Here is a 27,528-nt window from a genome sequence, read left to right as displayed (position 1 = left end):
ACCGATGACTTGAGCTAAACTAGTAATCATCATTAGTCCTCACTCCACATTGTCATTACACAGAAATACCATTAGGGGCTAATGCACTTTCATGTGGCATAGAAGGTGGCTGGGAGGAGATGCTCTGGTCGTCTGGCGGTGGTGAAGGGGGCGGCCTGACTTTATGGAGGAAAAATAAGTGAGGTGCATCCATGCATCCGCTGAGGCAAGACCGCGAGAGGAGACAGTTGCATGGTCACACGGGAGGATTGCAGGTGCATGCGGGGAAAAGGTCTCCCGCCTATCCACCTAGGATTAAGCAGCGAGACAGGGCGAGGAATCAGGAACGAGAGTTGGGAGGGTGGATGAGTGTGTGCGGTGCGTGCGATGGCGTGATGGAATTTGGGCGACACAGACTGGGGGTCTTACAAGCAAGGTTTTTTAATTTTAGACAATGACATCTAGGTCCCACATGTTAGAGTATATTAGTACATGGGTACGTGGATATGCAGGTATGGTTTCTACCTCCCGTATCTGCACTACCTGATGGGTGAGGTTTTCTCATTTATTTAGCCATGGGTATTTTTTTCCATACCCTTGCCCTAATAGGTTTCTCCCCCCTGTGGCTAGCGGTTCCCCATTGCCATGTTGACACAAGGGTAGGATTGCGGTGAAAATATGAATTTGAGGTGTAGGGATTTAATAAAGAGGAGTTCCTGGCTTTCCATCCACCTACCACATGGAATCACCCAACACTTCTTTCTTCTTTCTTGCCTTATCCCTCTTTCTCTATGTGGTAGGTGGATGGAGTGAGGTGAAGTGGGATGGAAGTGGCTCACAAGGATGAACAATGATGAATGAAACAGATTGTTGTAGCCATGAAAGGGTATGAGAAGATACTAGGGGCGGAAGCATAGGTACTTAGGTAGTAAACTAACAAAACTATCAAGACAATTCAAATAAATTTGAACGAGCAGGGCAATGTTCAGGAACCATAAGAAATACAGTACTCAAAAGTACCAACTGAAAGTTGACCGACATTTCCAAACAAAAAATGCAGCACTTTTTGCGGAGATAGAATGGCTACCGTAGTAAACCGAGCAGTTGTTGGAATGAGAATTTGTAGAAAGTGTTGAGTCACAACTAGGAAGTTCCGTCTGAAAAGAAAGAGAGGTACCCAAGTTCTACTGTGACCAGTAGTTAGTGGAGAAGCAAACCGACACGGCTCGGAAGTGCCGAAGAAAAATGATGTGCTCAAAAGTGCCATAGCAAACAAAGGACGTGTAAGGAGGATTTGACTCGGCAGTTCTGGAACAACATAAGCGGTGGCTCCGAATTGTTGAAACTAGGTTTCTTCCCTGAATATGAATAACCCTAAGAGGGTTGATAGTGTAGGAAGATAAATTTTCGGAGGTACAAGGCTCTTAGAGAAACCCATACAAAGTGATGGCCATGGAGTAGAATTTGGAGGATTTTGGCTTAGGAACTGTTCTTGGAGTTCAAACATAGTATTTGCTTATGCCCCACTTCATAGTATGGTTGTTCTATACTCAATGTGAATCTTGGATTCACTAAAAACCTTGAAAGTACATACTAAGAACTTGATGAGGACAACAACTAGATACATTTTGTGGGGGCCACCAATGATGTGCCACTTATAGCCAAACATGATAGTAGATAGTAAGATTATATGCTATACATGAAATAAGCTCAATAAGTATCATGTTTATGTCAGGTATAGTATATAGAAGATAAGAGTGGCGATAAGACCAATTATCATTAGAGAATACATAAACACTGACGATCAACTCTTTCTGATACAAGAGTTGATTGTCATACAACACTTTTTGATGAAAATGCGCACTTCTAATGATAAGAACTTGATGAGGACAATCAAGTCTTCTTGATGCACGAAGATAAGCATGGCGGTTATTAGAAAACACGAAAATACTGCTTCCCACACGCTTTCAGGTTTGCACTCTAAATCCAGGCCATCTTCCGAGTTCAGATATGTTTCCATCTCTTTAATGACAGCCGCTGCAAAATGAGAACCGAAGTGGTGTCAATGAAATGAACATTTTCGATCAATTACACTTCTTATATCTGAGTAAGTACGGAAAAACAAAGACATCTGATCAGTGGTTGATCATTGATCAGACGTCCATTTTACTGACTGGCACGAAATATAGTTCGACATTAGAGCAAAAGAGAAGAGATTTCAGTACCGAACCAATCAAACTCCTCTTGTGCATCATGGCCGCCGCCCGAATACTTGGGCCGGCTCTCCAAGTTCATCAGCGTGTTGTAGGCGTGCTTGATCTTCAGAAACTTCTCCTGAGCATTCGCCTACATTGAACCAGGAGCTTGTCAGCAAAATCTCCATCAGGAAACAGTACTGAAGCTAGTTCCATCGCTGAATCCTGCTGCTTGGATGGGAAGAGGAGGGGAGCACCGCACCTCCTTGTTGACGTCCGGGTGGTACTTGAGCGCAAGGCGCCGGTACGCGCGCTTGATCTCGGCAGGCGACGCCAACGGCGCCACGCCCAGCACCTCGTACAGGGACTCCCTCCTCCGCCTGCCTCCGCTGGCGCCCGCGCGGACCCGCACGCTCGCCCGCCGCGCCAACCGACCGGAGCTGGAGCCGGACCGGTGGAGAGTGAGAGGAGGCGCCGGGCCCGGAGCAGACGCGAGGCGGCGTGAGAGAGGGAGGACATGCTGGGCGGCGACGGCGGAGACCTGCACCGACAGCGCCATTGCAATGGGGTTGCGAGGCTCGCGGCGAGCGCGTCCTCCGCCGTTCAGATCGACCGGCACTGAGGATCCAACGGCCGCTGTTATAAGCTGATGATTAGCAACCTCTCGATGTGTCAGCACCTTCCTTACTACTTTTACGCAAACTGTAATTTTAGCCGCCGAAGTATAGATCCTGTTTATTTAAGGACACAAAATACAAGATCCTGTTTTAAATAGAGAAAAGCATATTTACCATGCACGGGATATCCCATGCATGGTGCCAGGGCCGGCCCTGGGGGGGGGGGGGGGGGGGGGGGGGGGGGGGGGGGGGGGGGGGGGGCGCCCCGGGCCCCCAAGATGCAGGGCCCACTCTCAGGTTTGCAAGTAGCCCATGGCTTCGGCTGAAAAAAAATCAATTTTTTCTAGGAAAGAAAACGAATCTGGATCGTAGCATGGCTTCAGTCCTTTTGCGTGTACGTATACAACTTGATATGGCAACCATGCATGCACGCACGCAGGCGAAGGATGAATTTCCCCTCGCGCCGAGCGCCCTTGTCATCTCCTGATCATCGCCTGATCTAGCGCCCTCACCTCGCCTTGTCACCGCACAGCAGCAGGCAGGAGCAAAGGACAAGAGCGAACAAGGTCTGCTTACATTGGATCAGATCGTCAGAATCTCAGTTGATTTTTAAATCCATGATCTACAGCTCAAAGGTAACCCCTCTGGTAGTCCCTAGTCCCTGGTTCCCGAATTTGCTTTTTGTTAATTGAAGTCGATGCCGAGAATTGCTTTTTGATAATCCAATCATTGGATAAGGTTAGTGTGCTGAAAACTGCACTATCCGTGCTTAATCTCGAGATGACACAAAAATCAACTTTCTAATGGTCGTTGATTGTATTTCAATCGAAACCAGTTTGCTCAGTTTGGATTCATGGTTGCCGAGGTATCACCAGAACGGTGTTGTTTTACAAGTATTTTCAAAGTTTAGCGGATACTGTTTTCGTGACTTTTAGCATATTTCTATTTCACAAGAACTAGTCAATATCCAGGTATGATCAGTTTTTGATTACAACATGAAATACGGACATAGCTTCATGTTAAATATCCTGATTTGCTTCTTTTTATCATTTCATAAAATGGATCACCGATCTGTAGCCTAGAAATTTGTATATGACGTGCTTTGGAGTTCAAATTAGAGGGAGAATCTAAGCTATGCTTTCATATTTACCTAATGATAATTAATGGGCTAGCTGCAGGAGATATTTACACATATGTATTAGGATGTTCAAGAGCCGAGGTCAAATTATACACTAGTATTTTATGTTTATATTAAAGGGCCCCGTGTTTTACTTTCACCCCGGGCCCCTGAAATGTCAGGAACGGCCCTGCATGGTTCAGCCCTTGATCTAGTTGGAGATTTGGTTATATGCATATGCGTGCCCACTTCCTCCATCAATGCTGGCAGCTTTTCCTGTAGCTACCTTTGTGCGGTCTATGCCATGTTCTACCCACCCATGTTTTTTCCATCTTATTTTCAAGTTTGAATGCATTTTATCTTTTGAACTGAGAGTCTAGTTCATAAATGTTTTGAATATTTGTGTAAAACTTTATGTGACAAAGTGATGCACTCTAGAACATGAAAAACCCTACTATAACTTCATAAGAATACATGTTAAATTCAAACTCGTAATATTATTTTTTAAACAAATTTACCAAGTGCTACCAAGATCCCTGACATTGGGACGCAATAAATTCTTATGTAACATTTCGATACATTATGCTAGACAAATGTCTATAATTTTGTGTGGTTTCATTAAGTCTCATCATGTTTTAAGATTCAAAAATCATTTTTCTGGAAATACATTCAACAATGGTCTCATTAAATAGCTCTTGTCGCCAAGAACCCAAATATGCAAAGATATCAAAATTCACACTTTTGACCCAAAAGATATATGAAAATGAAAATCAAATGAAAAAGAATGGAGAAGTTGAGTGAAAAGAGAGAAGTGGAATGAGATGTACTGTGTATAGTACACAACAACAGTGTGTGTCGGAAAGATGCATGCACGGAATATCCCGTGCATGGTAGAAAATCCGTCCTCATTTTAAATATGCAAGACTAGCGTGTGAATTATCGTCATGAACATTTTCTCTCTTTTTCCAAGAATTTTTTTGATCTATTCATCATTGAATAAGTACTCGGCTTATTTGAGATACTTCCTTTTCTCCTCTTATCATGCAACTTCGCATCAATGTTGTATGCGCGACCGTGATTGTGTCCTTATAAACACAGAGACGCACATCTTATTCCTATAAGCATCTTCGAGAGACTGAACCGACATATCATTTTAAGATTGACGAAGTCACCACGGATGTCTTGTAGTCAACAGGAACGTCTTCTTTCACTGAAAGTGCATCGCCGGAAAATTTGAAATAAATACAGAAAAATATGAACACCATTACTCTCTGGTGGGCTGGTGATATCATTGTCCTTCTAACCATCCAACCACATGTTTGTTTCTAGTCCCGCTGGTTAGTGGCTCATGTTTCTTGTCGCCCGTCTCTCGCAATGGGTTTGCATTGTGCGTGGGGTAGCCCCCAACTCTCATATGTCTCTTCTCGCTTCTGTCGAGATTTCTTCATCTTCGTCGTTCCACACTGCATGCCACACGTTGTGCACGCCAGGTGCTTCTTACATCCCGTGCCCGGTTCCTCCAGCTTCCATGGTGGTTTTGCCGCTCGTTGGCGCTCTGTTTGCTTCGTCCGCCAACGTGTCGTTTGCTTCTCCGACTGACTAAAGTTCGGACTTGGTTTCGCTTTTGCCTATTCCTGATCTGACGTCCTTGCTCGTCGTTCCTTTTCGTATTTCCAGCTACTCGGGGATCTACTATGTTCTTTGGTTGTGCCTGTTCTTCACGCTTGTTCTTGCCGCAAACTAAGATTCGGGTCTGTTTTTTGTCTTGCCTATGCCCGGTCTGCTATAACTGCTCACCGTCCCCTTGATGGTTTGCAAGTGCACAAAGTACAGTTCTAGCTTTTTCGAAGTAAGAGTATGGATCCCACAGAGAGCACAAGAAATGGTATTTGACTCTCGTTGAGGTTTACGGGTATGTGACCACAAGTTAATTACAATCCAAGGCAAAGAGGAAATGAACCAGCTAGTTCTCACAATGACATTGTCAAATGATCTCTGCATGTAAAAGTTGGAAAAGAAGACGAACCAGCTAAGGCCGGGTAAGTTGAAGCCAGACTAGTTCAATCATTTTATATGGGAGGAGCTTGTCCGGATTTCGTCCTCAAGAAATTTGGGAAAAGCATGGCCAAAACTCCAAACAAGCTCGGGGGCTACTGACGGTGTACTGAACCGAGGGTGGCTTGTCGATGGGCCGGCCTTAGGTCCCAACAAGACAAGGTGTGGCCAGAGCCCCTCGTCCCACAAGAAGCCCTCAATCCGGAAGTGTCTTCATCTTGGCATGCAAGTCAAGAAGCCCTCGTACCGATCAGGGCTCCAGGCCAGTTAGCAAACCAAGTAACCCTAGGACTCGCCCCCCTTTATAAGGTGATACCTTAGGATAGTTCAGGGCATTGACATCAAGTCACAGTCTCGATAGCAACATCTCCATAGATATTGTAACCCCCTCACACGAGGCGTTCCCCCCATCAATCAAAAACTAAAGCAGGAGTAGGGTGTTACCTCCAAGATGAGGGTCCAAACCTAGGTTAAACCCCCCATGTGTGATCCCTTCTGGTACTTCCGGTCATGCGCACCACCCTATCAAGATTGCTGGCGGTTTTCCGTACAGTCAGCCTCATCTTGTCATTAGATGTTATCTTGATGTTGACCCTGTTCTTGCGTGAATATTCTTTGACAACCTTCCTAAGTAGCTCAACACTCTAGAACACTTGCCCAGATGGAATAGGACATAGAATATCATCATCCCTAAATGCTTTGAATTTCATCTTAACTCCATCTTCATCAGACTTTGGCCTGTGTAGCTCATCATCTTTTGAATCCTCTGCATGTTCTTCATTCCTTTTCTCTTCTTCATCAAAGAAATCGTTGACATACAAATCATCATCTCCTTTTGAGATGGCATAGTCATTGTCTGCAATTTCTGCATTGTAGTTAATGCCACTGTCATCATCTGATGATTCTGTTGCGTCTCCACTGTCATTCACATCTCCAGTCTCATCACCATACTTAGCACTGTTAGCAACATCCATATCAGCCACTCTCTTGCCTTTCTTCTTCAGTAATGTAGCTGCACACATGAACTTTGCTTCCTCTACTATAGGCCTAGCCACTTTTATAGGTTTGGACTATGCTCCCACAGCTCCAAGCTTAAGAGAGCTAACGATAGGAGGTAATTTTATAATTGGAAATCTCACAACATTATCAAGATCCCTAATGGTTTCATCATGGACCAGGTATATATCCATGAAGTGATGCCTAAAGGTCACAAAGGCCCTCATATTGCCATAAGGATCATTTATTTCTTTAAGTCCATTAGTTTTTACTTGTAGACCAGGCATACGGTAATACATTTTCATCCTTCCCACCTCATAACCTGTCTCCTCTATTAGATCATCCACAACCGATGGTCACCAAGTCATCTTGTCTATGTGAACATACCAAAGTCTCTAGCCACCATACTTCTTATGTCTACCATTCTCCATGTAAATTCTCCCTGCCATGTCTGAACAGACAGATATGGGTTATCTTCATATGTGCATATATACAACATCCCAACGTAAATGTATTGCATTAATGCAACATCCAGAGTACATAATTAAACATCATAAACAAAAAGCCCCAAATTTACACCCTCCCCTAACCGACCAGTCCAAAACCCTATCGCAACATCAAGATTTTGTCATGCTAAATCAAAGTGAATATATTATAGCAATGCAATACTAAAGAACGACAACATCACATGATTTGGACCTCAATGTCCCTATATTTAAATCCTACCAAAACCCCACTCCAAACCCTAGCACGGAACCCCGATTTTGACATGGTACATGCTCAAAATCGATTGACTATGGCAATGCGACACCAAACATGGATGACGCCACATGATTTCGAGCAGAAAAGGGTGGATCATTGGGCACTTACCATTGGGTGGTGGTTCATTCTCCGGGTGACAAACAACAGGGGCCATCGGTTACTAGCGTCTCCTTCAACCCACCTGCCTCTGACGAACAGGCATTGCCCGAGCCTTCCTCCAGACAAAACATCTCGTCGCCAATCAAGCCGCCGGTGGTTGATCAAGTCCACCACTTACTCCCCCCTAACCCCTTATCTTCCCGCCTCAACCGCGATCGAAATGAGAGAGGGAGAGGCTAGGAAGATTGACGAAAAATTGTACACTAAGGTACAGGGAGCTTTTATGACCCCCACCCCCCCCCCCCCCCCCCACCCACCGCGCCCGCCCCCCCCCCCATCCATCGCCACCGTCCTCCACCTATGCCCCCCCCCCCCCCCCCCCCAACACACACACACACACACTTTTGTCACATTGTCGGTCAAGTGGTCAAACTGTATGCCACGTAAGGCGTAATACGAAGCCAAACCGTACGCGGTGACCGTCTCTGTTCACTGATGTAACGTTCATGACCATTATCAAGGTATTCATAAGTCCGGTGACCGATGTCAAGTTTGGGGATGAGTCCAGCGACCGTAGGTGAATTTCACTCCCAACTAGGGTAATGGAGGTCCACTTTCAGTCTCCGCTTTTTGATGATTGGTGACAAAGCCATTGAGTATAGCATGAGATAATTACAAAAACAATGCATCAAGAAGAGATGATTGACATACAAATTGAGCTCCCCCTATTTGTGTTTTTTTTTAAGATTTGCTTTAGAAATGCAAATGCACACATCCTTAGAAGTGTGAGAACATCCAAGTATATAACAAACATATCTAAGTGCATTATGTGAGAAGGTAGATAAGCATGGGAGGCGGATTTGTGGTCTATGTGGACATCTACACCTTATATGGAAAAAAATAGTAATTCAACAAAAAATTAAAAAAATCCTGAAAATATTTTTGAAATAAACTTCACCTTTTATTGTACCCGTGAGAAAAAAAATCCACAAAAAGAAAATATCCCTTTGACTTCTTTTCAAAAAAGACAAATTTTTGGCTAAAATAGTGTGAATAGTGACCTATAATAGCAAATTAATTTTGACTTTTTTGCTGTGAAGTCAACTTTTATTTTTTTCGTGAAAATTTATATACTAGTGCAAAGGTAAGTCAAGTTTTTTGTCAAAATAGTTCTTACCTATTTTGAGTTTTTATTAAAATATTAAAAAAAACCCATATAGGGTGCATATACAACCAGGAACACAAGTGTATTCTCACATCCTTAAAAGTGTGAGAACATCCAAGTATATATAACAAACATATCTAAGTGCATTATGTGAGAACGTAGATAAGCATGGATATAATTAGAGAGTACGCAAACACTTGTTCCCACAGGCCTTCAGGTTTCCAGTCTAAATCCAGGTCATCATCCGAGTCCTGATATTGATATGCTTCCATGCTTTTAATGATAGCCGCTACAAAATGAGAACCGGAGCGGTGTCAGCGAAATGAACACTTTTCGATCAATCACGCTTGTTTACGTCTGAATAAGTATCTTATTTACTTGCAGATTCAAAGAAAGAAGACTGCAATGGAACCTTAAATCTACAAGTACAGTAGTTTCTTGGCAGAAAACTTCAATGAGATGCCCATCTCAGTGAGTATAACAAAACATGGTTTGTTGGAGCAGAAGAGAAGAGAGGAGATGTCAGTACCGAGCCAATCGAACTCCTCTTCTGCATCGGCGTACTTGGACCGGCCCTCCGAGCTCATCAGCGTGTTGTAGGCGTGCTTGATCCTCAGGAACTTGGCCTGAGCATTCGCCTGCATTGAACCAGGAGGTTGGTCAGCAAAATCTCCATTGGGGTAGCAGTACTGAAGCTAGTTCCATCGCTGAATCCTGCTGCTTGGATGGGAGCACCGCACCTCCTTGTTGACGTCCGGGTGGTACTTGAGCGCGAGGCGCCGGTACGCGCGCTTGATCTCCGCGGGCGACGCCGACGGCGCCACGCCCAGCACCTCGTACGGGGACTCCCTCCTCCGCTCGCCTCCGCCGCCGGCGCCCGCGCGGACCCGCACGCTCGCCCGCCGCGTCCACCGGGGGTAGACGGAGCCGGAGCGGAGGAGGGGCAGGAGAGGAGGCGCCGTACTTGGAGCAGACGTGAGCCGGCGCGAGGGAGGGTGGAGGAGACGCGGGGCGACGGCGGCCTGCGCCGACAGCGCCATTTCCAATGGGGTTGCGGGGCTCGCTTCGGGCGCGTCCTCCGCCGTTGAGATCGACCGGCGCAGAGGATCCAACGGCCGCGCTACATTGGTGATCGTTGTGCCAAAAGACTACGACAAACTAGCTGCAACACACCGCGGTTCAGACTATGAACGTCTTCCAAATTCATCATTGGACAACTACTCGACTTATTTGAGATACAACAAAATCCTATTTTAAATATGCAGGACTCTCATGTGACTTATCATCATGAACATCAAGATAACAATAATACTTGTAATAATTATGGGTGATTTATCTTGTAATAATTCTGGGTGATTTAGCATCATAATATCTCTGGATTTTTTTTCCAGCAACCTTGAGAGGGAAAACCATCTCTTCAGGGAGTTGGATTACGATTGCTATCTCGATTTGATTAAAAAAAACGGTGAGAATCTTGTACTGGAAACTTCATTTCACTCAGTTGAGCAAAAGGATTATCTTTTGGCTGAACTTTCGATAAGGAGTCAATTTTGTCAAAAAAACACCCACAAACACAATGACCCATCTCAACAACTTGCGCAAAACGGTCAAGGATCGTGCTAGGCTACCAGTTAGTACCACTAGTCTAGCAAACCAAAGAGCAGCAGCTGAATCCATCTGTACATCATACCAAACACATCAGCAGAAACGAGAGCGATGCCATCTTTCACCGGTCTGAAATCCCAGTCCCTTGGTCAAGCACACCAGCAAAAAGAACTGAATGGTCACAGGTAAGCTGGTGCAGCTGCGACGCCATGCACCGATGGCACAGCCTGTGTGGTCGCTGGGGCGGGCGGCCAGTTGTCATCATCGATCGCCGGCGCTGCTCCTTCAGCACTGCGCTGTGGGGTTCCTCCGGCTGCACCCTCGCTGCCTGGAGCGTACCCATGGTGCCTGACGAGCTGCAGGTTCGTCGCGGCTGCTTCATGTGGTGGTGCACCATAGGCAGCTCTGAAACACAACAACGTACGAGGCAAAAGTACAAACCCATCAATTATTTGTGCATGTAGCCACAAGGAAAAACACATGCCTCGTACAAACCCATCAATTATTTGTGCATGTAGCCACAAGGAAAAACACATGAATAAATGGGCAGTTCCAACACGCAAAGTATGTATCTATATCCACATTGTCCCTGCAAGTAGTTTCTTTTTGGAACTATCTAGACTAGCTGAACAATGCGGTTTCGAGACATCAACGGGCCGACATTTGACGGATGTATACAGATTGTTTTGTAAAATGATTTCTTCGCATGTAGCAGATATTAGGAAAGAGGAAAGTACTAGGACCAATCGGTGGCTACCATACATACCTCCCAGAAGTAGTTTCCTGGTAATGAGATTTCACAGCATCATATCGATATGGATCATTCCGATTAGCAGCATAGTAGGGATCAGAGGAATAGGCAGGGTCTGTAACATGTTCTGGCACAGGGTGTTGGGCTTGCGCATAGTGATATTGCAAAGGAGGCGCTTGGGCGTAGTGGTAGGTGGCAGGAGGTGGACCATATGCTTGATAACCTGCTTGATACGGATACGCAGTTGGGGTCGCATAGTAAGCAGGTGTTGTGTATTGAGCAGTCACAGGAAGGTGAGAATCTGGGCGTGGGTAAGGTTGATTTGGCACCAGATGAGCAGCTGGAGTAGGAGCAAAAGTGCTTGGGTGATGCACATAAGAAGTTGGCTGTGTTGGGTATGAAGCTGAAGGAGGCAGAAAAGCAGCAGATTGAGCGGGATGCCTGTTGTCAACATAATGCAGGGGTGGTGCCTCTGGCACTGGCAGTGAAGTAACTGGACGGAACAATGCTCTCAGTTTCTCAACCTACAACAGAATTACCAAAAACATTGAAAATTCAGTGCAGGTAAATGCATGATATAGTTCACAGCTAAGGACTGATAAAATTAAGACAGAACAGAAAGATGGGAGGATAAACGCATTGCAAAGATAAGTTCAGTTCTTCAAAGTTAAACCATAGTGAATACAGATTACATAATAATCCCTATCAATCTCGACTTGCTTCTACATGTGTTTACACTTTACACCGTAACAGCAAGTACTGAAGTAAGGGTGGAAACTACTGTTCAAAGTTCAAACTAGGCACAGCAAGATGTGAATTGACTAATTTGATACTTTGCTGTATGCAAAAGACCATACATAAGCGAAAATGAGTGTTCATCTGGCAGACTGCCTGAAGTTAGAACCTCTTTGTACAGGAGTTAAGAAAGATTCAGCACAGTTCGTTTCACCTCTCCTCAAGTGTACAAAACATAAATAAACACTGGTTCCCACTTACTTGCGTAAAGGTAAGTTCAGGCCAAAATTTCCCACGGGAATAATTCTCTCTTATGGCATTTCTTATGCTACTCTCTAGGATAGGCATGAAATCACCATCAATCACAAATTTGACCTGCACATAGCAGAAGAACACTAAACACTCAGTTTATGAACAATAATAATAATGTATAGCTAACCTATGAAGTTGATTGCTGGATGTCACTGGAAACTAAAGAGCATAATATGAGCCAAGATGAATCAAATTTCAGAAAATTAAAATAGTCACGACTCCTTTGGGAGATAACGGACTTACAAAATACGTATCATTAATAGCACTGGAAATGAGTTTTCACCATGCGTAAAAGAAAGTGCGGCAAAGTTCATTGCCAAAGCCAGTAGTAAATTACAAAATTAGTTTACGACTGATTAAGAGGGACCGACAGTGGGCGACCCAAAATGCTTGTATGGCTGGAGAATGAAACATTACTGTTCTAACTTGTAACTAATGTATTTCAGGTTCTCCCTGTATGCTACAAGCATCAGTCCTTGAGTTGACTCCCAACTTTTCATCAATCATCGCATCGTAAACTTGTGATAGTGGCTTAATTACTTGGTGAAAAGTGAAAACTCTTCTCTTTCTTTAATATCCTGTCTAAAAAAGGGGGACCTGGTGATTTGCCACTGAAATGTGGCACCAGGACCCACATTTCAGTGACACATGGAGCCGTAAATCCTCAAGCTCCATTCTTTCTTTAGGGTGGAAAGATTCATACGCGCACAATGAACCATGATTCCCAGCATACTCCACCCACTAATACCAAACTCCAGACCTTATGAGCACGAATCGCCAGGGGACGGGGACGGGGGCGGTACCTGGGCAGGGTAGCGGCCCTGGAAGGCGGCGGGCTCGAGGGCGAGGCCGCCGTCGGAGTCGGCGCGGTAGGGCCCGTAGAGGTGCTTGGCGTGGAAGTCGTATAGGAAGAGCGCGGCGCCGCGCCTGATCCGGGAGACGGCGTCCAGCCTCCCCCGCGGCAGGCCCAGCACCCTGTACCTGAAGCACTCGGGCCTGGTCTCGCCGCTGCACATGAAGATGTACCCCGCCGGCAGCGGCGAGGCGCCTTCAGGGGGGTCCGCCGCCGGCTGAGGCCCCGGGCTCTTGCGCGGCGGAGGGGGGGAGGCGTCCGTCGCCATGGACGCGGAGCAGGGGAGAGCGGCCTAGGGCTTCGCTCCTGTGCCGATTTTTTCTTTGGTGGAGTTCGTCCGGGGAGAGGAATGGACTGGAGCGGAGTGGGATTGGTGAGCGCAGGTGACGGCGAACCAAGTCAAAGTGCTTGACTAGGTTGACGCGTGTCACTCGAGACTCGAGAGGCAGTATTCAGAGTTTCAAAGGATAACTTGGAGGTGTTTCATCCACGAGTGCAAGATAACTTGCTGGAACTCGGCCCCAAGAACTCTTGGCCCCGCCTCGCTCCCCCGCGGGCGACCCGGGCGCCCCAAACCTAGCCGCCATAACCTACCCCCACCCGCTCCCTCTCCCCCTGCCGCCGCCGGCGGGTGGTGCCGGTGGCGGCGGGATCTCCTTCGCCCTTGGCTGGAGCGGGGGCCGCGGGAGGCCTCTTCTTCGCTCAAGACGGCGGATCCCGGAGGCCGGCGTGTCGGATGGCGCTGCTGGCGGTGGTGGCGTGGGGCAGCGCAACCGCTGGCCGGTGGAGGCGCGTCGTCGTGGCGGAGCGCGCGTGCCGGTGGCGGCGCGGCGTTTCTCTCGTGGCGGGACTCGTCTTGGCCAGATCTGCGGCTGCTGGTGGAGGAGGATGGCGGCGGATGCGCAACATGGAGTCTGGCAGGGCAGCGGGCTTGGACAGAGCTGGCAGCAGTGTGGTGGTGTGCTTGGGCGGTGGCGGCGTCATCTGGAGGCAGCGGAGCAAACCCACGGCCAGGCTGGTGGTGGCGGCGCTGCGATGGCTCGGCCAAGATGGAGTCTTGGCGAGCAGCGAGTGGCCGGCCTCCTCTGCGCGGTGTGGTGAGTGGCGGGGCTCTCTCGGTGGCGCGGCTTGGTTCTTCGCGGAGGAGCGGGTCCGTCGCAAGGCCAGCCTTTGGAGTGGGCGTAGGCAGTTGCGGACGGTCATGGACCCTGCCGGAGGTGGGGGTGGCTGCAGTCTCTTGTTCAGGCTGGGAGTTGGTGCGGTGGCCGGGTTCTTCTTGGTCATGCAGCCGGTCGACGGTCCTCAGCTTTGCGGCTACTTCGACTTAGAGTTGCGGTGGCGGCGGTGCGAGGCAAATTGGACGGCGTAGCCCATTTCCAGGAGGCGTGGTGATGTGCGTTTGCGCGGATGAAAATCCTGCTTGGCTTATGCCGGGCCGGCGGCGATGGCACCTGTGGGTGTCATTTCCTTCTTGAAGGCGCCGCCGAGGTGTGTGCGCCATGCCCCTCGCTCACTTGGAGTTGGTGGCTGTCTCCGGGCGAAAGCCTCGATTCGATGTTGGATCGGCACATTGGCGGCGTCCTCGACGTCGTATCTCTGTTGGGAGCTTTGTGTGTGGAGACATGGTCGGGTCCTTATTGCTCTCCTCCGGTGTTCGCCGCTGTCCTCTGTTGATTCTTTGCGGCGCTATGTACGCTCATCGCTGGTGTCTTCAAGAAGGTGCTTCTCTTAGATTGGAGCAAGTCCCGCTTTCCAGTTGCCACTTCCTCTTAGGCGCTCAGAGTGGATGGTGCGTCGACAAGCGATGTTCTATGGAAAGTGGTGGTCTTCGGAGGTATCCGGCGTCGGTCGAGACGCGGTGTGTGTGTCAGCTGAGGATAGGCTCTTCTGTGTTGTAGCTTGCTTTGCGGTGTTGTCCGCTTGTAATCTTGGTCGTGAGTGGTGTGGTGTGTGCTACGCTCGTTGTTCGCAACGAGTGGTAGCTTCTTGTAATTTCATTTCTGCCTTCTATAAAGCTATGGTACGCCTAGGCGTACTCTCGAAAAAAAACTTGCTGGAACTCATTGGTAGCTACTCCCTCCCTCTGATCTTTTTTTAGTCTATATATAAGTTTTGTCTTTCTTTCAAAGGGTGAAGTTCCTAGTTGGTAATGATGTCACTACTAGATTTTAGAGGATACATGGCTAGAAGAGACGTCTTTGACTTTGCAATATTCCTCCTTATATAATATTGCGTAACATAAGGAGGATTATATTGCCGCAGTATTAAACTCAATACCGCTTGGTATCCAATTTAAGAGATCCCTAGTAGGGGAACGTTGGAATGCTTGGTTGCACCTTTGAGCGGCCTAGGGCTTTTGCTCCTGTGTCGATTTTTTCTTTGTTGGAGTTCATCCGGGGAGTAGGAGTGGAGTGGGGTTGGTTAGGGCAACTCCATCGCGCGACCCCATCCTGTCCGGTCCCGTCCGTTTGGAGTAAAAGGGACAAACGAGGCGGCCCAACGTGCGGGAGCAAACGGACTGTTGTCCGTTTTCTGTCCGCTTTCAACCCATCCTCGGCCCAAGTTTGCACCAATTTTGGGGTGAAACGGACAACGCGCGGACGGGCGGGACGCACGCGCTTGTCCTTCCCCGGCCCGCCTGTCGGTGGCACAAAGCAAAACCCCCCACGCCCCATTTGGCGCCATTTTCCCCAAACCCTCCCACGTCCCCCCCCCCCCCCCCCCCCCCCCCCCGTCCATGGCCGACGCCCAGCCGAATTCCGGCGGCTTGGCCGTCGACCCACCCAGAAAGGTGAAGAAGAAGGTGGCCAAGGCGCCAAGGAAGCCGCGTGCGGAGTGCACGCCGGAGGAGATCGCCAAGTTGGATGCGGAAGCGGCGAAGAGGAGGAGCTGGAGGGCGGTCGTCAAGGTCAATGCCGCCGCGGCCAAGTTTGCCGCCGAGCGCGATGCGATGGAGGCCGCGCGGCGCAAGGCCGCGGTCGACGAGAAGGAGGACATCGTCAACAAAGAGCACGCCCTCCTCATGCTTGGCATGTGTCGTCCGGCCGGTTTCCCTGCAGCGGCCGTCGGCCCAGCGAGCACAGGCTCATCGGTCGCCCGGCCTCCGCACTGCCAGTCGCCGTTTCTCGGGGTCCCCGGATGTTGGTGTGATCGCGCCGTCCACCCCGCGCCCCTCGGTCGTCATCGACCTAAACGTCACGCCTGGGTCCAGTAGTGGCAGTCGGCCGCCGTCCGTCGAGATGCAAAGAAAGCATGCACTGCCACCGTTTACGGGCACCATGCCGCCCCCCGCGTCTTGTTCGACGGAATGCCAACACCAATGCCACCGGTCGACGACCCCTTCTACAACCAGTTCATGGAGGATGTGATCTTCGAGGGTGGGCATGGCCGTGCCTACGACCCCGACGAGACCCAAAGTCAGGATGGTCGTGCCCAGTACATTGCCGATGAAGAGGCCGACGACCGTGCTGACTACGACCATGGTGACTCGTGGCATGAAGACGATGACATCTATTGCGAAGGAGATGGTGATGAAGAAGAAGTCAATGACATTGATATTGGTGGCGAGCCATTGTTCATCGACGAGCTCACCCAAAGAGTGGAAGCACAAAAGAGGAGGAAGAGCATTCGCACGGGTTCATATATACAAGATGAGGACAAGTTGATTTGCCAATGTTGGATGGAGATTAGCCAAGATCCGAAGACTGACGTGCAACAAAAGGGCCTTGTTTTTGGGACGAGAGTCCACAAAACATTTCATGAAAGGAAGATGTTTGAGCCCTATCAAATTACAAGCAACCGTGGCATCACCTCGATTCAAAAGAGGTGGTTGTTCATCATCAAGAGTATAACAAGTATTGCGCCGCATTTGAGAGCGTTGAAGCATAGCCTGTGAGTGGTCTCGGCGTTGGGGACATGGTATGATCTCCTTATCCTAGTCCTTTCCTTGCTACGGCCATGAGACTTCGGCCTTGTATATGTTTGCACGTTCAATTGTTGTTGATCATGTGGTGTAGGCATTTCAATCTTTGGAAGCATTCAAGGCCTGGCACAATGACAAGCCATTCACTCTTACGCATTGTTGGACAATCATCAACAATTGCCCTAAGTTCAAGGATCAATACTGTGAACTCCAAAGGAAGAGAGGCAAGAAGACGGCCAAGTTCGCCGGAGGTGGAGATGGCGAGGCGTTGAAGAGGCCGAGAGGCAAGACCAACTCCAAGGTGGATGACATACGTGATGCCTCATCCATGGCCTTGCATGAGACTTTGCATGGCATGATGTCTCAAAAGGATGTGAGGGACGAGAAGAAGCGGCAAAGCAAGGACGAGCAATGAAGCAATACCTAGAGCTTCAAAGGAAGAAGCTTGAGATGGAGGAGGCGGCCAAGAGGAGGGAGATTGACATGAAGGAGGCGTCCCGGCAAAGGCAGCTTGACATCGAGGCCGCCAATGTCTCGGCCAGGCAGAGGCAGCTCGACATCGAGGCCACCAATGCCGCAACCAAAGCAAAGGAGGTGGCCCTTGTGATCATGAGCATGGACTTGTCCAAGATGAGCGAGAAGACGAGGAGCTGGTTCGAGGCCAGGCAGAAGAAGATGTTCGATGCCGACGACCTGAACTAGGTCGTCCGATCGGCCGTGGCCGTTCTTTTTGGAGGCTGGCATGGGTGTCGCCCGCCTGCTGGGCCGCTGGCTCTATGCCGGCAAGAAAAACATTCATTTTGGAGGCTGGCTGTGTTGCCGGCAAGGACAAGTATTCATTTTGAAGGCTGGCTGTGTTGCCGGCGATGGACGTGTAGGCCGCTGGCTCTATTGCCAGCGTGAACTAGGGCCGCTGTCCTGAACTAGGGCTTGGCATTTGAAACGTTGTTGTCTTTTTAAAATGGAGGCAGACAAGATGGGGCAAACGGATGCGGCCGCGCACTAGGCGCACGGCCACCACATCCCAGGACAGGCCCGGACACGACCCCATTGCCCTACCCAAAGGGACAAAATCCGGCCAAATCGGACGTCCGTTTGGGGTCACGTGGTGGAGTTAGCCATAGTGCAGGTGACGGCGAATCAAGTCAAAGTGCTTGACTAGGTTGACTCTGTTGGGGAACGTAGTAATTTCAAAAAAATTCCTACGCACACGCAAGATCATGGTGATGCATAGCAACGAGAAGGGAGAGTGTTGTATACGTACCCTCGTAGACCGTAAGAGGAAGCGTTATGACAACGCGATTGATGTAGTTGTAAGTCTTCACGATCGATTGATCCTAGTATCGAAAGTACGGCACCTCTGCGATCTGCACACGTTCGACTCGGTGACGTCCCACGAACTCACGATCCAGCAAAGTGTCGAGGGAGAGCTTTGTCAGCACAACCGCGTGATGACGGTGATGATGAATCTACCGACGCAGGGATTCGCCTAAGCACTGCAATGATATGACCGAGGTGGATTATGGTGGAGGGGGGCACCGCACACGGCTAAGAGATCAATGATCAACTTGTGTGTCTATGGGGTGCCCCCGGTATATAAAGGAGTGGAGGGGGGGGGAGAGGGTCGGCCTCCTAGGCACGCCCAAGGGGGGAGTCCTACTCCCGGTGGGAGTAGGATTCCCTCTTCCCTAGTTGGAGTAGGAGAGGGAAGGAAGGGGGAGAAGGAGAGAAGGAAAGGGGGGCCGCCCCCTCCCAATTCGGATTGGGATTGGGGGGGGGCACGCCCTGAAGGAAATATGCCCTAGAGGCAATAATAAAGTTATTATTTATTTCCTTATATCATGATAAATGTTTATTATTCATGCTAGAATTGTATTAACCAGAAACTTAGTACATGTGTGAATACATAGACAAACAGAGTGTCACTAGTTTGCCTCTACTTGACTAGCTCGTTGAATCAATGATGGTTATGTTTCCTAACCATAGAAATGAGTTGTCATTTGATTAACGGGATCACATCATTAGAGAATGATGTGATTGACTTGACCCATCCGTTAGCTTAGCACGATGATCGTTTAGTTTGTTGCTATTGCTTTCTCCATAACTATACATGTTCCTATGGCTATGAGATCATGCAACTCCCAAACAACGGAGGAACACTTTGTGTGCTACCAAACGTCACAACGTAACTGGGTGATTATAAAGGTTCTCTACAGGTGTCTCCGATGGTATTTGTTGAGTTGGCATGGATCAAGATTAGGATTTGTCACTCCGATTGTCGAAGAGGTATCTCTGGCCCTCTCGGTACTTCACATCACTATAAGCCTTGCAAGCAATGTGACTAATGAGTTAGTTGCAGGATGATGCATTACAGAATGAGTAAAGAGACTTGCCGGTAACAAGATTGAACTAGGTATTGAGATATCGACGATCGAATCTCGGGCAAGTAACATACCGATGACAAAGGGAACAATGTATACCGTTATGCGGTTTGACCGATAAAGATCTTCATAGAATATGTAGGAGCCAATATGAACATCCAGGTTCCGCTATTGGTTATTGACCGGAGATGAGTCTCGGTCATGTCTACATAGTTCTCGAACCCGACCCGTAGGGTCCGCACGCTTAATGTTCGGTGACGATCGATATTATGAGTTTATGTGTTTTGATGTACCGAAGGTTGTTCGGAGTCCCGGATGAGATCAGGGATATTACGAGGAGTCTTGAAATGTTCGAGACGTAAAGATCGATATATTGGAAGGCTATATTCGGACATCGGAAAGGTTCTGAGTGGTTCGGGTATTTATCGGAGTACCGGAGAGTTACGGGAATTTGCCGGGGAGTATATGGGCCTTATTGGGCTTTAGGGGAAAGAGAGAGGGGAGGTTGCGCGCCCCCCAAGGCCTAGTCCGAATTGGACTAGGGGGAGGGGCGGCGCCCCATCCTTCCTTCTCTTCTGTTTTCCCTTTCCTTCTCTCCTACTCCTACTACATGGAAGGGGGGAATCCTACTCCCGGTGGGAGTAGGACTCCCCAGGGCGTGCCATAGTAGAGGGCCGCCCCCTCCTCCACTCCTTTATATACGGGGGAGGGGGGCACCCAAAGACACACAAGTTGTTTGTTCCAAGCCGTGTGTGGTGCCCCCCTCCACCATAATCCACCTCGATCATATCGTAGCGGTGCTTAGGCGAAGCCCTGCGTCGGTAGCAACATCATCACCATCATCATGCCGTCATGCTGACGAAACTCTCCCGTAAAGCTTAGCTGGATCGGAGTTCATGGGACGTCATCGAGCTGAACGTGTGCTGAACTTGGAGGTGCCGTGTGTTCGGTACTTGGATCGGTCGGATCGTGAAGATGTTCGACTACATCAACCGCGTTCTCATGACGCTTCCGCTTACGATCTATGAGGGTACGTAGACGATACTCTCCCCTCCCGTTGATGTGCATCACCATGATCTTGCGTGTGCGTAGGAATTTTTTTAAATTACTACGTTCCCCAACAGTGGCATCCGAGCCAGGTTTATGCGTAGATGTTATATGCACGAGTAGAACACAAAGGAGTTGTGGGCGTGGGTATATACATATTGCTTGCCATCACTAGTTGATTCTTGATTCAGCGGCATTGTTGGATGAAGCGGCTCAGACCGAGATTACGTGTACGCTTACACGAGACTGGTTCTACCGACGTGCTTCGCACACAGGTGGCTAGTGGGTGTCTGTTTCTCCAACTTTAGTTGAATCGGATTCAATGAACATGGTTCTTTTTGAAGATCAAAAAGCAATCACTATACCGCGTTGTGGTTTTTGATGCGTAGGTAAGAACGGTTCTTTCTTAGCCCGTAGCAGCCACGTAAAACTTGCAACAACAAAGTAGAGGACGTCTAACTTGTTCTTGCAGGGCATGTTGTGATATGATATGGTCAAGACGTGATGAGATATAAATTGTTGTATGAGATGATCATGTTTTGTTTAAGTTATCGGCAACTGGCAGAAGCCTTATGGTTGTCTCTTTATTGCATAAGATGCAAGTGCCATGTAATTGCTTTACTTTATCGCTATGTGATAGCAATAGTTGCAAAAGCAATAGTTAGTGAGGCGACCATGTGACGACACATTGATAGAGATCAAGATGATGGAGATCATGGTGTCATGTCGGTGACGATGGAGATCATGACGGTACTTTGGAGATGGAGACCAAAAGCACAAGATGATGATGGACATATCATGTCACATATTTTGATTGCATATGATGTTTATCCTTTATACATCATATTTTGCTTAGTTTGGCGGTAGCATTATAAGATGATCTCTCACTAAATTTCAAGGTATAAGTGTTCTCCCTGAGTATGCACTTTTGCGACAGTTCTTCATGGTGAGACACCACGTGATGATCGGGTGTGACAAGCTCTATGTTCACATACAACGGGTGCAAGCCAGTTTTGCACATGCGGAATACTTGGGTTAAACTTGACGAGCCTAGCATATGCAGATATGGCCTCGAAACACTAGAGACCGAAAGGTCGAGCGTGAATCATATAGTAGATATGATCAACATAGTGATGTTCACCATTGAAAACTACTCCATCTCACGTGATGATCGGACATGGTTTAGTTGATTTGAATCACGTGATCATTTAGATGACTAGAGGGATGTCTATCTAAGTGGGAGTTCTTAAGTAATATTATTAATTGAACTTTAATTTATCATGAACTTAGTCCTGATAGTATTTGCATAACTATGTTGTAGATCAATAGCTCATGATGTAGCTCCCCGTTTATTTTGATATGTTCCTAGAGAAAAAACTAAGTTGAAAGATGTTAGTAGCAATGATGCGGATTGGATCCGTGATCTGAGGATTATCCTCATTGCTGCACAGAAGAATTATGTCCTTGATGCACCACTAGGTGACAGACCGATTGCAGGAGCAGATGCAGACGTTATGAACGTTTGGCGAGCTCGATATGATGTCTACTTGATAGTCTAGTGCACCATGCTTTACGGCTTAGAATTAGGGCTTCAAAGATATTTTGAACGCCACGGAGCATATGAGATGTTCCAAGAGTTGAAATTAGTATTTCAGACTCATGCCCATGTCGAAAGGTATGAGACCTTTGACAAGCACTTTTCCTACAAGATGGACGAGAATAACTCAGCTAGTGAGCATGTGCTCAGAATGTATGAGTACTACAATCACTTGAATCAAGTGGGAGTTAATCTTCCAGATAAGATAGTGATTGACAGAGTTCTCTAGTCACTATCACCAAGTTACTGGAACTTCGTGATGAACTATAATATGCAAGGGATAACAGAAACGATTCCCAAGCTCTTCGTGATGCTAAAATCGACGAAGGTAGAAATCAAGAAAAGCATCAAGTGTTGATGGTTGACAAGACCACTAGTTTCAAGAAAAGGGCAAAGGGAAGAAGGGGAACTTCAAAAAGAATGGCAAGCAAGTTGCTGATCAAGTGAAGAAGCCCAAGTCTAGACCTAAGCCTGAGACTAAGTGCTTCTACTGCAAAGGGACTGGTCACTGGAAGCAGAACTGCCCCAAGTATTTGGCAGATAAGAAGGATGGCAAAGTGAACAAAGGTATATTTTATATACATGTTATTGATGTGTACTTTACTAGTGTTTATAGCAACCCCTCAGTATTTGATACTAGTTCAGTTGCTGAGATTAGTAACTCAAAACGGGAGTTGCAGAATGAACAGAGACTAGTTTAGGGTGAAGTGACGATGTGTGTTGGAAGTGGTTCCAAGATTGATATGGTCATCATCACACACTCCCTATACTTCCGGAATTAGTGTTGAACCTAAATAAATGTTATTTGGTGTTTGCGTTAAGCATGAATATGATTTCATCATGTTTATTACAATACGGTTATTCATTTAAAGTCATAGAATAATTGTTGTTCTGTTTACATGAATGAAACCTTCAATGGCCATACACACAAGGTGAATGGTTTATTGAATCTCGATCGTAGTAATACACATATTCATAATATTGAAGCCAAAAGATGCAAAGTTAATAATGATAGTGCAACTTATTTGTGGCACTGCCGTTTAGGTCATATTGGTGTAAAGCGCATGAAGAAAATCCATGCTGATGGGCTTTTGGAATCACTTGATTATGAATCAGTTTATGCTTGCGAACCATGCCTCATGGGCAAGATGACTAAGACTCCGTTCTCCGGAACAATGGAGAGAGCAATAGACTTGTTGGAAATAATACATACTGATGTATGCAGTCCGATGAGTGTTGAGGCTCGCGGCAGGTATCGTTATTTTCTGACCTTCATAGATGATTTGAGTAAGATATGGGTATATCTTCTTGATGAAACATAAATCTGAAACATTTGAAAAGTTCAAATAATTTCAGAGTAAAGTGAAAAATCATCGTAACAAGAAAATAAAGTTTCTACGATCTGATCGTGGAGGAGAATATTTGAGTTACGAGTTTGGTCTTCATTTGAAACAATGCAGAATAGTTTTGCAACTCACGCCACCTGGAACACCACAGAGTAATGGTTTGTCCGAACATCGTAACCATACTTTATTAGATATGGTGCAATCTATGATGTCTCTTACCGATTTACCATTATCGTTTTGGGGTTATGAATTAGAGACAGCCGCATTCACGTTAAATAGGGCACCATCTAAATCCGTTGAGACGACGCCATATGAACTGTGGTTTGGAAAGAAACCAAAGTTGTCATTTCTTAAAGTTTGGGGTTGCGATGCTTATGTGAAAAAGCTTCATCCTGATAAGCTCAAACCCAAATCGAAGAAATGTCTCTTCATAGGATACCCAAAGGAGACAGTTGGGTACACCTTCTTTCACAGATCCGAAGGCAAGACATTCGTTGCTAAGAATGGATCCTTTCTAGAGAAGGAGTTTCTCTCGAAAGAAGTGAGTGGGAGGAAAGTAGAACTTGATGAGGTAACTATAGCTTCTCCCTTATTGGAAAGTAGTTCATCACAGAAATTTATTCCTGTGACTCCTACACCAATTAGTGAGGAAGCTAATTATGATGATCATGTAACTTCAGATCAAGTTACTGCTGAACCTCGTAGGTCAACTAGAGTGAGATCTGCACCAGAGTGGTACAGTAATCCTGTTCTGGATGTCATGTTACTTGACCATGACAAACCTATGAACTATGAGGAAGCGATGATGAGCCCAGATTCTACGAAATGGCTTGAGGCCATGAAATCTGAGATGGGATCCATGTATGAGAACAAAGTATGGACTTTGATTGACTTGCTCGATGATCGTTGAGTCATTAAGAATAAATGGATCTTCAAGAGGAAGACAGACGCTCATAGTAGTGTTACTATCTACAAAGCTCGAATTGTCGCAAAATGTTTTCGACAAGTTCAAGGTGTTGACTACGATGAGATTTTCTCACTCGTATCGATGCTTAAAAGTCTGTCCAAAGCATGTTAGTAGTTGCCGCATTTTATGAAATCTGGCGAATGGATGTCAAAACTATATGTAAGTGCATCTAGTGCCACCCCTAGTTGGTTTTGGAGTATTGACGACAAACCTAGTTGAGGGACTAATGTGTTTGTGAGAATTGCAGGATAACACAGGTAGAAGTCCCTCATTGATTCGGTTTTCCTACCAGAGATGACCCCTAAAAATGTATGAAGACATTGAAGTCAAAGGGGTATATGAAGATATTCACATTGAAGACTATGACAAGAGAAGACACCACATGAAGCCTATGGAGCTCGAAGACTTAGATCTTTCGTAGTTCTTTTTCTTTTGTGTTGAGTCATAGGAACCACCGTACTGTTAAGTGGGGTCCAAGAGAACCAGTCAGAATGACTGAAGTGATGCCCAACCAAAAACACCTATGTCTTCGAGTGAAGACTATGAGAGCAAATCTTGTCCAGAGTCGGACAAGTCAGCTTTGCTTGTAGCCCAAGTAAAGTTGCCGTGTGAGTTTGAAATCTGACCGTTCGAACACATGTCAGTTCCTTAGTGACCCAGGGTCATTTCGGACAAATCAGGTCGGGTTGCCAAGTGGCTATAAATAGCCCACCCCCCACAACCATAAATGGTTGGCTGCTCAGATTTCAGTGCACGGCTTTTGTCGTTTGAGAGCAACCCACCTCGAAGCCTTTGAGAGAAAATTCCTAGCGAGGAGAAAGCCCTAACCACCCAGAGCCAGAGTAAATTGGGCATCACTTAAGTCTTCTTGTCTGAGTGATCTGAAGACTTATTACACTTGAGGACTGTGCATCCTCCAGACGGTTAGGTGTCGCGTTCTGAGCATCCAAGAGACATTGTGGATTGCCAGTGAACGAAGTCTGTGAAGGTTTGGGAGTCTACCTTGAAGACTTACCTGAGTGATTGGGCGAGGACTATGTGACCTTAGCTCAAGGAGAATACGGCGAGGACTTGGTGTCCTGAGCTGCGTGTTCAGGACTGGGTGTCCAGGACTGTGTGTCCTAAGGTTTAAATACCTAGCCGCTCCAACCAGACGTACAGTTGTCACAGCAACTGGAACTGGTCCAACACATCATTGTCTTCAACGAGTCACTGGTTTCATCTTCACTTCCTTTTACTTACTGTTACTCATTATGAAGCCATTACATGCCTGCTATATCCTTTGTCTTCACAACGTAACTGTATGATTTGTTTGGCTTCATAACTTCTTCCTACCTGATCCTTATTACACTGCAGCTACTGGTCATTGTGCTTTCACTCTATTGAATACTTGACCATGGCTTGTCTAGTGTAATCTAACTTCCGCTGCATAGTAATAGGCATATCTCTGCTGTTTGTCTTCATAACTTCCACGTTTTGAAGACTTTCATAAAAATCGCCTATTCACCCCCCTCTAGTCGATATAACGCACTTTCACTATATTCCTTCATGGATTTCTTAAAAGAAGAGTTGTATCTGATGCAACCAGAAGGTTTTATCAATCCTAAAGGTGCTTACAAAGTGAGCAAGCTCCAACGATCCATCTATGGACTGGCGCAAGCATCTCGGAAGTTGGAAAATATGCTTTGATAAAGTGATCAAAGCATATGGTTTTATACAGACTTGCGGTGAAGCCTGTATTTACAAGAAAGTGAGTGGGAGCACTACATCATTTCTGATAAGTATATGTGAATGACAGATTGTTGATCAGAAATAATGTAGAATTTTCTAGAAAGCATAAAGGAGTGTTTGAAAAGAGTTTTTCAAAGAAAGACCTCGATGAAGCTACTTACACATTGAGCATCAAGATCTATAGAGATAGATCAAGTCGCTTGATAAGTTTTTTCAATGAGTACATACCTTGAAAAGATTTTGAAGTAGTTCAAAATGGAATAGTCAAAGAATGAGTTCTTGCCTGTGTTGCAAGGTGTGAAGTTGAGTAAAGACTCAAAACCCGACCACAACAAGAAAATAGAAAGAGAATATAGAAGTCATTCCCTATGCCTCAGTCATAGGTTCTATAAAGTATGCTATTCTGTTTACCAGTCCTATTGTATACCTTAGCATCTTTTTGGCAAGGGGGTACAATAGTGATCTAGGAGTAGATCATTGGACAACAGTCAAAATTATCCTTAGAGGACTAAGGAAATAATTCTCGGTTATGGAGGTGATAAAAGAGTTCGTCGTAAAGAGTTATGTCGATGCAAGCTTTTTACATCGATCTAGATGACTCTATGTCTCGATCTGGATACATATTGAAAGTGAGAGCAATTAGCTAGAGTAGCTCCGTGCAGAGCATTGTAGACCCGTAGGCTAAACTTCTCTCATAAGCAAAACATGATCACTCTTTGGGTGTTAATCACATAGCGATGTGAACTAGATTATTGACTCTAGTAAACCCTTTGGGTATTAGTCATATGGAGATGTGAACTAATCGCATAAAGATGTGAACTCGGTTATTGAATCTAGTGCAACTGGGAGACTGAAGGAAATATGCCCTAGAGGCAATAATAAAGTTATTATTTATCTCCTTATATCATGATAAATGTTTATTATTCATGCTAGAATTGTATTAACCGGAAACTTAGTACATGTGTGAATACATAGACAAACAAAGTGTCACTAGTTTGCCTCTACTTGACTGGCTCGTTGAATCAATCATGGTTATGTTTCCTAACCATAGACATGAGTTGTCATTTGATTAATGGGATCACATCATTAGACAATGATGTGATTGACTTGACCCATCCGTTAGCTTAGCACGATGATCGTTTAGTTTGTTGCTATTGCTTTCTCCATAAATATACATGTTCCTATGACTATGAGATCATGCAACTCCCAAATACCGAAGGAACACTTTGTGTGCTACCAAATGTCACAACGTAACTGGATGATTATAAAGGTGCTCTACAGGTGTCTTCGATGGTA

At 46.6% G+C, this 27,528-nt stretch overlaps 3 protein-coding genes across 3 annotated transcripts; all 3 read right to left on the bottom strand.

Annotated features, from left to right (window-relative positions):
* Nucleotides 1-1,783: 1,783 nt before the first annotated feature.
* On the bottom strand, nt 1,784-2,804 carry LOC125507532 (dnaJ homolog subfamily B member 12-like). The gene is made up of 3 exons (XM_048672085.1): nt 2,437-2,804; nt 2,205-2,325; nt 1,784-2,016 (listed from the first exon to the last, which is right to left on the bottom strand). The coding sequence occupies exons 1-3, from the start codon at nt 2,731-2,733 to the stop codon at nt 1,784-1,786; spliced, it is 651 nt and encodes a 216-aa protein (XP_048528042.1). The 5' UTR covers nt 2,734-2,804.
* Nucleotides 2,805-9,012: 6,208 nt separating this feature from the next.
* LOC125511207 (chaperone protein dnaJ 39-like) lies at nt 9,013-10,363 on the bottom strand. The gene is made up of 3 exons (XM_048676528.1): nt 9,726-10,363; nt 9,515-9,623; nt 9,013-9,274 (listed from the first exon to the last, which is right to left on the bottom strand). Exons 1-3 carry the CDS (start codon nt 10,023-10,025, stop codon nt 9,132-9,134), a joined length of 552 nt encoding a protein of 183 aa, XP_048532485.1. The 5' UTR covers nt 10,026-10,363; the 3' UTR covers nt 9,013-9,131.
* Nucleotides 10,364-10,462: 99 nt separating this feature from the next.
* On the bottom strand, nt 10,463-13,623 carry LOC125511204. The gene is made up of 4 exons (XM_048676525.1): nt 13,192-13,623; nt 12,338-12,451; nt 11,357-11,865; nt 10,463-10,995 (listed from the first exon to the last, which is right to left on the bottom strand). The coding sequence occupies exons 1-4, from the start codon at nt 13,507-13,509 to the stop codon at nt 10,770-10,772; spliced, it is 1,167 nt and encodes a 388-aa protein (XP_048532482.1). The 5' UTR covers nt 13,510-13,623; the 3' UTR covers nt 10,463-10,769.
* Between the last annotated feature and the right edge of the window lie 13,905 nt (nt 13,624-27,528).

This window comes from Triticum urartu, chromosome 5, assembly GCF_003073215.2.
Source record: "Triticum urartu cultivar G1812 chromosome 5, Tu2.1, whole genome shotgun sequence".
Lineage (NCBI taxonomy): Eukaryota > Viridiplantae > Streptophyta > Magnoliopsida > Poales > Poaceae > Triticum > Triticum urartu.
This window is presented reverse-complemented; position numbering and strand designations above follow the sequence as displayed.

Coding starts and splice junctions, on each gene's coding strand:
- LOC125507532 (XM_048672085.1), bottom strand. CDS start 2,733: ATGGCGCTGTCGGTGCAGGTCTCCGCCGTCGCCGCCCAGCATGTCCTC. Junction 2,326..2,436: donor ACCCGGACGTCAACAAGGAG/GTGCGGTGCTCC, acceptor GGTTCAATGTAG/GCGAATGCTCAGGAGAAGTT. Junction 2,017..2,204: donor AGAGGAGTTTGATTGGTTCG/GTACTGAAATCT, acceptor CTCATTTTGCAG/CGGCTGTCATTAAAGAGATG.
- LOC125511207 (XM_048676528.1), bottom strand. CDS start 10,025: ATGGCGCTGTCGGCGCAGGCCGCCGTCGCCCCGCGTCTCCTCCACCCT. Junction 9,624..9,725: donor ACCCGGACGTCAACAAGGAG/GTGCGGTGCTCC, acceptor GGTTCAATGCAG/GCGAATGCTCAGGCCAAGTT. Junction 9,275..9,514: donor AGAGGAGTTCGATTGGCTCG/GTACTGACATCT, acceptor CTCATTTTGTAG/CGGCTATCATTAAAAGCATG.
- LOC125511204 (XM_048676525.1), bottom strand. CDS start 13,509: ATGGCGACGGACGCCTCCCCCCCTCCGCCGCGCAAGAGCCCGGGGCCT. Junction 12,452..13,191: donor AGGGCCGCTACCCTGCCCAG/GTACCGCCCCCG, acceptor TGCTATGTGCAG/GTCAAATTTGTGATTGATGG. Junction 10,996..11,356: donor CAGGAAACTACTTCTGGGAG/GTATGTATGGTA, acceptor GTTGTGTTTCAG/AGCTGCCTATGGTGCACCAC.